The following is a 10,478-nucleotide window of genomic DNA, read 5'->3' on the forward strand; positions in this document are numbered from 1 at the left end:
AAAGAGAGTAAAGAAATCCCTCTCCTGATTGAGGAAACTCAGGGGGATGATGCCACAAAAACGTGAGGAGATGAACTTGCACCTTTGTGTGAGTAGCTCCCAGTTCCTGCAATAACAATTACCTTGTAAAATCCCATCTAAACAAACTCTTGAAATCGTTGCTTTCAGTGCTGTGTTATGAACATAGGAGTTTTCAAGGAAAAACGTCCTCTAGTCAATGCTTTGAGTGCTGTGCCTTCTGTTCCAGGTCTTTTGTCTTTCCCCAGTCCTTAACTGTGTGTTGGATATTCCATCTTTGTCCTGTGCAGGTCCGTACTACAAGTCTGTATGAAGCTGTTGTGATTTCAAGGCATCTTTTAGTGCTCCTGTTGATTACAGCTGATCCCTACAAAAGGAAAGGAAATATGAGAGAAGCTGAGGGCTTATAAATTTAGTACTCAGTAAGGAAGCAATTCTCCTGAACTCCACAAATGTCTCTGAGAAACACTAGTAGATTGCAGACCTGAAAGAAAAATGTTGCATTTTCCTCAGGCTAATGACTCATGACAGCTTATGGAGCTCTCCAAGGCATATTAAAATATATTTAGATGTTTATTTTGTGTCTGCTTCTTGGAGTTTGGGCATTGGGGGGGTGTTTGGCTTTTGTGGGTTTGGGTTTTTTTACAGTTCAAAAAAATAATTGTAGTAAATTTTAATACTGTATCCTGTTCTGAAAGAAGAGAGCCAATAACAGGTAAGAATATTCATCTCTAATCTCTCGGGCAATATTTCAGTATCAGTTATTGTGAATGAGGTGGGGTGTGATTAAGTCATCTCATCACGCCAGAAATGAGGATTTTCCTAAGGGGCTGGGTTCCAGAGCAAACAGGATCTTACCCGGTTCCTTCAGGCAGCCACTTGTTCCACTGTGATAACCCTTGATGCACACAAGGAACTGAAGGTTTACTTTTAAGGTGGGTCTAAACCTTCCAGAAACATACCTGCACCTTTTTCTAAGTTTTATGGTTACAGACCAGACTGAAGATAAAGGAAAGCCCACGTTAGCAGAATTTCTGGAGACCATGTAGGTCTATACTATTTATGGCGCACATCAGTGAAACGTTTGTCTTTCACCAGTTCGACTCCTCTATTCTCTACCGCTCTCTCACAAGATTTGTCTCCTGCTTAGTTTTTCACTGAGAGAGGGATACAGTAAACATGCCCACACATTACATGTAAAATTAATTAAGTACATAAAGCTAATAAGGTTTGAACTGCCTGAGAGGAGAGAAGCTGCATGGCTCTCTTTCCCACCTCTTCCTCCATCATTATCACTGCTGCCTGTTTATCTTGCTCCAGTAGCATAGCAGTATCTCTTAGACTAACTGACTAGGCAGTATCTGGCTTAAACTAGCTGACTAAGCTAGTATTATCATGTTCTGTATTCAGAGGCACTGAATATGGAATATGAAAGCGTCACTTGGGTTCTTCAGCATGTCAGCATCAGCTGGCATAAATCCTGCACAAATTGAGATAAGGAACATCGTGTGAAGGCTCCAATCACCAGCTGTAACGTGAGCTCTGAAAGGATGAACCTAGTCTAATCTCCAACAAGGATTTCCATGCTCAGATGCTGTTACAGAGGATGCTGCCAGAGACTGAGCAGGACAAAGCATCAGCCCACTTTTTCCCTAAGACCAACAGGTCCCATGAGAAAGCTGGGAAGACAGATGGTGGACAGCAGAGAGAGTTCACAATGTATAGTCAGACCATCAAAAGCAACAGAGGCACCTGGGCTTGCACATTCCCTGCCTGTTAGCTGAACTGTGATAACTGAGCAAGTTAGCGTTTTTAGTCAGCCCAGTTAAAAACTAAAAGACTTAAACCTTTAGGTAAAAGGCTTTAACCAGCTGATTCCACCAAGGCAGACAGACAGTTGGACAAATAAGTGGCTGTGGTTCAGATAACAACTGAGAATTGGTTAAATTCTGGTAACTCAGCTTCTGTTATGTGACTATCCCCTCGTTTTTAACATCACACATCCCTGAAGACTCAGTCATCTCCACTGTAGCTCTTGCAGTGGCACCTGCAAGTCTTGAAATTGAGGCGACATTATTCAGAAGCAAACTGCTTTGCAAGGAAAGTGTCTACGGATTCATTATAATGGGAAAGCTTATTGAAATGTGAGGATATAGAAATCCACTTACCTGCTTAAAATCCCAGTGCAAGTTCAGGCCTTTATTCACAGCTGTGTCACATTGCTCTAAAACTGGCAGGTCCCCATTCCCAGGGTCTGTTATGCATCTATCAACTCTATTCCGTTGGCCACGTAAACCTCCTACATATATTTCTCCAGTGCTGTGATAAAAGATGTGCTGAAAGGGAAGGTGACACCACTGTCAGTGAATTAAGATACCAGGGAAATCTCATCAGCAGATGATAGCAGACAGTTCCAAAACAGATATTGAGAGGTATCCGCTGTACAGCACCAGCATTCACTCATCCCTCAGGAATTAAACCAGGATGAATTTGATCCTATACAACATCCTTCTGCTTTCTAAAGAAAAAAAGCAAGATGCTTACAATCAAACGGTAACCCTTAGCTTCCCTCCTACTCAGAGGACAGGCAGTGAGGTGTGAGGAAGAGCTCCACCTCTCTCCCATTCATCTCACTGATCTTTTGTTAATCAACCAATCAGTATCAACAAGAGGTTTCACAATTTTTTGGCAAGGTTAAACCAAAAGCCTTAATTTAATGCACTTAGATCTCCACGGGAACCTGCTCTGCTGCCAGTTGCACTGGGGAGAAGAATTTAATGGAATAAAGGTTAATACTTTCCTTTAGATAGCACAGACGTAATAGTTTTGAAGTGCCTATTTCATGGCACTGTGGAGGCTTGAAAAGAACAGTTAGCAACAGCTCATATGTGAAGATCTGATCAGTTGCTTACATTACCTGTGTTGAGTATTCATGACAGGGATACATAATTGGAGTGTTTCCAGGGACAGGGCCACAATCGATACAGATGTCTTCTTTCAATGTGTTTTTCATCTGCAGAATAAAACAGGAAATTTACTGTGAGGAACAGCAATCCTGTTTTCAACTCCTCACCGATAATTTTAGAAACTGCCCTGAGGGCAAGGTTACTTTATTCAGAGCTCTGCATCGAATCCTGAAATGGAAGATACAATCTGAGTTTAGAAAACAAATCTCAGATTACCTTTGTAAAAATGATTCATCACAGCAAAGATCAAAAGCAAATCTAAGGTCCTTCAAAGACTCATCAACATCATGCCATGTAGCACCATGTCAGAAGTCACCAGGCAGCTCCAAACAGGTGAGTACCACTGCCCAGCTCCAGCAAGGTATGCAAGCTTGGGTCTAGAAAATGCCTACCTGTATCAAGAAGCCACTGCAGCCTGGATGATTAGTTCTCTCTTTTGCAAATAGTGGCCTGACTTCCAATGTATTACATGCTATCTTCATGGCTGCTTGCTTTCCAAATCATCCTGCTAATCTCTGCAGAAAAAAACCCCTGTACTACTCCATTGAAAAATTCAAGCCCTTACAAGAAGATATTGATCCATTCTTGTTGGTCAATAGATGAGTTTTGCATGCAGGAAAAAAAATGCATGTTAAGCACTTTCCCAAACTACTGTTGTGCTCCCATCAGTACATGTATAATAAACACAGTTTAGGAATTCTAGACTGACAACTAATATTGAAAGAGACTTTAGAAAACTTTAGTGTCTAGAAAGACATATAAAAGTCTTTTTAAGGTTTCTAGGAAAACATGTCATAATTGTGTTCACAACAATTCTTCATAACAGTAGACCTAATGAGTTGTTTCGTATTTCAAATAAATAGACTCAATACTTACTGTTCCATAGCCAACAATGTTGGGAAGAAATACTAAATTAGGGTAAATGTTTTTTATGTACCAATCAAAGCCTTTACAGTTCAGTTTTTTCCTTAGCTCTTTTCTGGAAGAAACATCTCCAAAGTCTATTCCAGGATTCTGCAAGAACACCATATTTAATTTCAGAACATTAAGGTGGCCTGAGAAACTAGGAAAAATACAGACTTATTTCTCCATATTGTCTATTTGTAACATAAAAAAAATATTTAAAAGTTCATTTAAAAAATACCTGTATATCTTTTAAACTTTAGAATTTCAGAACATGTTTTGCCTAGAAGTGCCAATAAATTACTGAAAAACTAACATATTATGACATCATAAATATAAAGAATATCAAAGATAGATAAGGCTAGGAAGTAGTTCTCCTATTTCATACTGACAAAAAAAAAAAGCTAACTCAAAGTGAAAAATAAGACAGAGCTTGTTAACAATCTTAGATTCATCAATAGTCTGTTGACTATGACACTCATTTCATATGGGAGCAATGAAGATTCAAACTATTGTTTCCAAGACTATGGAACTTCTTACACAAAGTGGAACAGCTCCAGCAGGGAAGTTTGACAGAGATCAGTCCAACTGGAGCTTACACACTGTCTTTAAGCAGTTCTCTGAAATGCAGTCTGCGGCCTGAATAACTTAGGTTAGGAATTTCAAATAGACTTGAACCAATTTTTGATGACTAGCATTTTCAGATGAAAAATTCCAAATATTTACATTAAAAGTTAATTAATGGGGAAAGAAAGTGGATTGTTCTGAAGTTTTAATTTATGCTATATCACTGTATATTTTAATTTGTTTCTTTAATATCTATTCAAGAAAGCATAAGGAGGTAGGAGGCTAGTCATCTTTGTTAAAGATTCATAAATCCACTGAAGTGCAGGCTGGGAAAATTAATACAATTTTTTTTTATTAACTAAAGTTATCAATACTCAAAAGACCTGGTCTTGACACTTCCAGTATCTTCAACAGTTCGTGCAAGAAAAAAGTTAAAACCAAATTCAGAAGTACTGAAGTTAGTCAAAAGGAGAAAAAAACTGTAATTTAAAGGACTTAGATCATTATTATTAAAGGAAATCTCTTAATTTCCCAGTTTTACCACTTTTCAACCTTTCAAGGATGCTATAAGACTTTCCCCTTTTTCTTCCAAGAAAACAAAAGCAGAACTTTTGGCTGCAGAGAGGAGAGCTCACTTAATAAAGGTCACGGGCTATGTGATGAAGAGTAATTGAATTCTCTATTTAACGTTGAATTTTGCTTATTTAAAAGATATCCAGGGACACCCAGAACTCTAGAGACATGCTCTTTCATGCAAAATTATGAATATTCCAGGTAAAATATTCCCTAATTTCCCCAAAAAAATGTAATATACATATTGAAAAATTTTATGTTCTTTAAGCTAGGCATCAGCTCTTGGACTGAGCCTAAGAGGAACATGTCTATGATCATGGCTGTTGCGTGTCATCCATATCAATAATTATTAACATATAATTTTTTTTTTTTCCCCCCACAGTGACTCTTATAATCACACTATGCCTCTTTTTGTGTGATCACATGCTCTTATTTGACCACTTTTAGACTTTGGATTCCAGTTTGAAACACAGAGAAACACTGCCACCTCAATTGGAAGATTCCATGCAAAGTAGACCATGTACTTGTAGTCATCCATCCACACTTCAGCTACCCGCAAGGCATTGCGTTTCAACGCAATGCTCAAGTCCAGCAAGTAAGGCTTGTGAGCTCTTTCCAAATGAGCGATTCTTGAGCAGGGCAGCACTTCTACTTTACCTCCACACTGCCAAGCCTAGGTCAAGAAGAGAGAATTTGAGGCAAATTTATTCAAACTCCGCACTTTTTGTTAAAGTGCTCCCATTTCTGCTCCTCCCACTCCTTCACCAGATGAACTGGCATGCCCTCAACATTCAAAGCTCCGTTTTCTGGCTTGAGTGAATGAAAAAAATTTCTACTTTACCTTTAATTTCTACTGAGTGTAGCCCTATTACAGGTTCAGGAGAGTAAAGGCGTGTTTTTTCTTTGCCATCACCATTAATAAAACTACTCACCAGTTTCCTGTGGCAAGGCACTCAGATTGGCATAGAGTTTGGCACTAAGCCAAACTGGTACATATCTTCAACTGATCTCACTAGGAGCTAGACTGCTAAATACTCTGGTGGTTATGGGTTATGGGTCCAAGTCCTTCAGAATCAATGACATTGCCCAGGACATGCCAAGAGTAAAACTGGTCCTGTAAAATCTTACACACTAGGGAGAATTCAAGAGAAAGAAAAATATCCATTGGATTCCTGAAATACCTACAAGGAGTTCAAAGAGATACTTAAGCAGGCCACAGTCAAAAAGTACAGTGTTTCAAAAGTACAGAAGGTCTAGAACAAACACATCCAACCTGACTATACATGAACCAGTGTAAGTGTCGATGCTCTTCAAAAGGTGAGCAGCTGTGCAGAACTGAACTCAAGCTGGCAAGTCCACATGGCACTGCACAATGTAGATTTATTGTCCTAGTCTGGGGATCATCACACAATGCTCCATTATATGCTATAGACTTCCTTCACATTTTCACATTAAATTTTCCAGGACTGGCAACTGGTTAAAAAAAAACACGAGAGGCTGCTTGTATGTTAACCAAGCTTATTTGTCACAAGGAACCTTCAGGATGGAAATCAGCACAGATCTTTAATATTATTTTTACAGTCCATTTTCAGAGCAGCTTTGTGTGTTAACTGAACCAATTCTCCATTGTTTTCACCTCCAGCTTTTGTGTAAATGACTACACAGTAGACATACATTGCCACCACTGTGAATGGTGCAGGTCAATAAAGAATAAAGTGTAAATGTTTTTTCAAGCAACAGAACTGAAATATTAATTCATAGCCTGCCTCACAAGACATGAGGTGATGACATGTGACATTTCAGTCTCACAGACAGAATCTGAAGCACGGGGTCTTTGACCATGTCCACCACAAGTTATGGAGAAATGTGTCAACATCTCCAATATAGTATCAACCCAAGTTAGTACATCCATGTGATTCAGCATGGTGCCTCACACACAGGGGCTTTGTTTAGCACAGCATTAGCATGTTTGGAAGACTGTTGCTATATTTCCTCTTGATCATTTCTTCTACAAATCCAGAGGAGGGTCGCAAAGATGATCAGAGGGCTGGAGCATCTCTCCTACGAAGACAGGCTGAGAGAGTTGGGGTTGCTCAGCCTGGAGAAGACAAGGCTCCAGGGAGACCTTACGGTAGCCTTCCAGTACTTAAAGGGGGCTTATAAGAAAGCTGGGGAGGGACTTTTTACAAGGTTATGTAGTGACAGGACAAGTAGTAATGGCTTTAAACTGGAACAGGGAAGATTTAGATGAGATATTAGGAAGAAATTCTTCACCGTGAGGGTGGTGAAGCAGTGGCACAGGTTGCTCAGAGAAGTTGTGGCTGCCCCATCTCTGGAAGTGTTCAAGGCCAGGTTGGATGGGGCTTTGAGCAACCTGGTCTGCTGGAAGGTGTCCCTGCCCATGCCAGGGGGGGTTGGAACTAGATTAAAGGTCCCTTCCCACCCAAACTGTTCATGATTCTATGAAATCAAAAAACCTCATTTAGGCCTATTTCTGCTATAACATCACATATTGCAGGAACTCTATTATTCTCTTTCCTTTCCTTCAGATTACTCAATTGCTCCACATATTTCCTCATGTATGGTCCCAGGACTCAAAACACTACTCCAGAAAAGAACTTACCAGTAGAAGAGAAGGATCTTCAATACCATCATTTCCCATCCAGTTGCATGGCCATGTTGACTCATACAAAGTCTGTTACTCCCAGTTCTTTTCCGGCTAGATGTTCCCCAGTCTACACCTCTGTAGCTGTTGATTCCTTATGTTTCTCCTAACTTCTGCTGTTTATCTTTGCACAAAGCATGCTACACACTTATAGAAAAAAACCCTACACTTGTTTGACATGATTTGTCCAGACAAATGTATATTGTCTGTATTATCTTATATGTGCTTACTAATAGATACCAGAACAAAAAAGAAAAAGCTGTAAGAACATGAGAAAATGTCCACACTGGACCAACAGTCCATCTAGCCTAGTATTCTGTATCCCACAGTGACAGCAAACTTATTCCTGGGGAAGGCTGAGAACAAGATAAGTACATTCATTACCTTTCACAGTCCCCAATTATTTTCAGGTCAGGGGACTTTCTGCATATTCCTCTGATTCACCTTTGTTCACTAACTCTGAGCAGGTTTTTCTTGAACAGCTATTCAGTCTTCCCACAAATGACTGCAAGTTTTTAAGACCCACACTACCGTTTGGAAGGAGCTCTGCTCCTGGTCTGTTGGTCTGGTCTGCTACTGGAAGAATGAAGTATCTCCTCCTCATGTTCATTTTGAAACTGGTTACTGACTTCTTTCAAAGCTCCCTAGTTTTCATATTTACAGAGAAAAAGAATAATCAAAGACTTTTTTCTTAAACGTTGAAGTCTTGCTAACAGGTTTATAATTCTCACGTCCTACCATCCTTTCTCTTCTTTGTAGAGATAAGTGCTATGTTCATTTTTCTTCTTCTCAGGTCTTCTAGAATATCTTCAACCACCATTACTTTTAAAACATACTCCTCAATAGAATTTTTAGTGCTCTCACATGTTCCCTAATAATTAAAGACACTCCAGATAAAACTATTCTGGGGGGAAAAAAAAAAAAAGTCTCCATTCTTGATCTGAAGACATCCAAAGTTGAAGAACATTTTACTGTCTAGGGCAGACAGACTTCTTTCTGCTTTCGTTTTTTGGGTTTTTTTTTGTTTGCTTGCTTGTTTTCCCTAATACATAACATCATTTAACATGGTCTTATCTTATTCTTCTGCTGAGCCAAGAGACATATACCTTAAACTTCTGCAGAGAACCACATCTTGCAAGATTCAGTATTTCCTCACTGAACTAGGTTTTCGTGTCAGGAGTCAAAATCCTTAAGAAGTATCAACAAAAGCCTGCTGATGGGCCTTAATCAATTTGGAATTCTCTCCCTTCCCTTTGATACCCAAAATAAAACAGAATTGTTCTGAAATATTAACTCATGCTTTAGACAATAACCAGCGCCCTGAGTGCTTTCAAAAAAAATCACATACTAATTTTCACTGTCTTTCAGAAAAAGGTGAAAAAATAAGCTTACCCTCAGGCCAAGTTCCACATTTTCTCCTCCATATATGTGCATTCCACTGTCCAGTACACCAATCTCACCCAGAAATTTCCTATCTGCAGCAAAAATTCCCATTATAGACGGGCTCCTAGAGAACCAAACAAGTAAAATTAGAAAGAAGCAACAATGATGGACATAAAGTCAAGTCAATTAGTCATAAATCACAGGCTGAACTTCCAGAAGGATTCCAGTTCTATCCAAGAGAGAGTAACAGATTTAATTCAGAACAACATGTGGATCAACATTACAGAATCCAGAAGACAACAAATGAACTTGACCAATGGTCTAAAAAGCATGATCTAGTGTTTTTTAAAGACTTAGATCTATTTTGAGAGGAGATGTAACAACAACTTTCACATACTTAAAACAAGAAGAAAGAAATCAGATTAAACTGTAGCAAGGAAGAATTAGGTTGGACATTATGAAATTTTATCTAACATTGAGGAAACTTAAACACTAAAGCCCATTGCCAGTTCTCCAGCATTGCATCCTCCCATGGGATACAGTCCTTCATGAGCTGCTCCAACATGAGTCCTTCCCATAGGCTGCAGTTCTTCAAGAACTGTTCCAGAATGGGTCCTTTTCCACAGGGTACAGTTACTCAGAAGACTGCTTCAGTGTGGGTCCCACACAGGCTGCAGCTCCTGCCAGGAGCCTGCTCCAGCATGGGCTCTCCATAGGTTGCATCTTCTTGCTGAGGTTAGCAAATGTGACTCCCATCAACAAGAAGGGCCGGAAGGAGGATCCAGGGAACTACAGGCCTGTCAGTCTGATGTCAGTGCTGGGAAAGGTTATGGATTAGATCATCATGAATGCCATCACACAGCACGTACAGGACAACCAGGTGATCAGGCCCAGTCAGAACGGGTTTATGAAAGGCAAGTCACGCTTGACTAGCTGAATCTCCTTCCATAACAAGGTGACCTGCTTAGTGGATGAGGGAAAGGCTCTGGGTGTTCTCTACCTAGACTTTAGTAAAGTCTTTGACACCATTTCCCACAGCATTCTCCTGGAGAAGCTGGCAGCTCATGGCTTGGACAGGCGTACTCTTTGCTGGGTAAAAAACTGGCTGGTTGGCCAGGCCCAGAGAGTGGTAGTGCATGGAGTTAAATCCAGTCGGTGGCCAGTCACAAGTGGTGTTCCTCAGGGCTCGGTATTGGGGCCAGTTCTGTTTAATATCTTTATCAATGGTTTGGACAAAGGGATCGAGTGCATCGTCAGTTAGTTTGCAGCTAACATCTAGTTGGGCAGCAGTGTTGATCTGCTGGAGGGTAGGAATGCTCTGCAGAGGAATCTGGACAGGCTGGATCCATGGGGCAAGGCTAATTGCGTGAGGTTCAACAAGGCCAAGTGCCGGGTCCTGCACT

The 10,478-nt window shown here is 40.1% G+C and overlaps 1 protein-coding gene across 1 annotated transcript in view; it reads right to left on the reverse strand.

The window, feature by feature from the left end:
- Positions 1 to 214: 214 nt before the first annotated feature.
- The window catches only part of GALNT8 (polypeptide N-acetylgalactosaminyltransferase 8), a gene marked incomplete at its 5' end in the record, with an annotated part of 15,918 nt that continues 5,654 nt past the window's right edge, over positions 215 to 10,478 (reverse strand). The window contains 6 exons of the mRNA XM_009697313.1: positions 215 to 385; positions 2,187 to 2,354; positions 2,936 to 3,031; positions 3,861 to 3,998; positions 5,515 to 5,700; positions 9,085 to 9,199. Coding sequence (XP_009695615.1) covers positions 215 to 385; positions 2,187 to 2,354; positions 2,936 to 3,031; positions 3,861 to 3,998; positions 5,515 to 5,700; positions 9,085 to 9,199 — 874 coding nt within the window. The remainder of the gene's footprint in view (positions 386 to 2,186; positions 2,355 to 2,935; positions 3,032 to 3,860; positions 3,999 to 5,514; positions 5,701 to 9,084; positions 9,200 to 10,478) is intronic.

The sequence above is a fragment of the Cariama cristata genome, unplaced genomic scaffold, assembly GCF_000690535.1.
Source record: "Cariama cristata isolate BGI_N322 unplaced genomic scaffold, ASM69053v1 scaffold7323, whole genome shotgun sequence".
Classification (NCBI taxonomy): domain Eukaryota; kingdom Metazoa; phylum Chordata; class Aves; order Cariamiformes; family Cariamidae; genus Cariama; species Cariama cristata.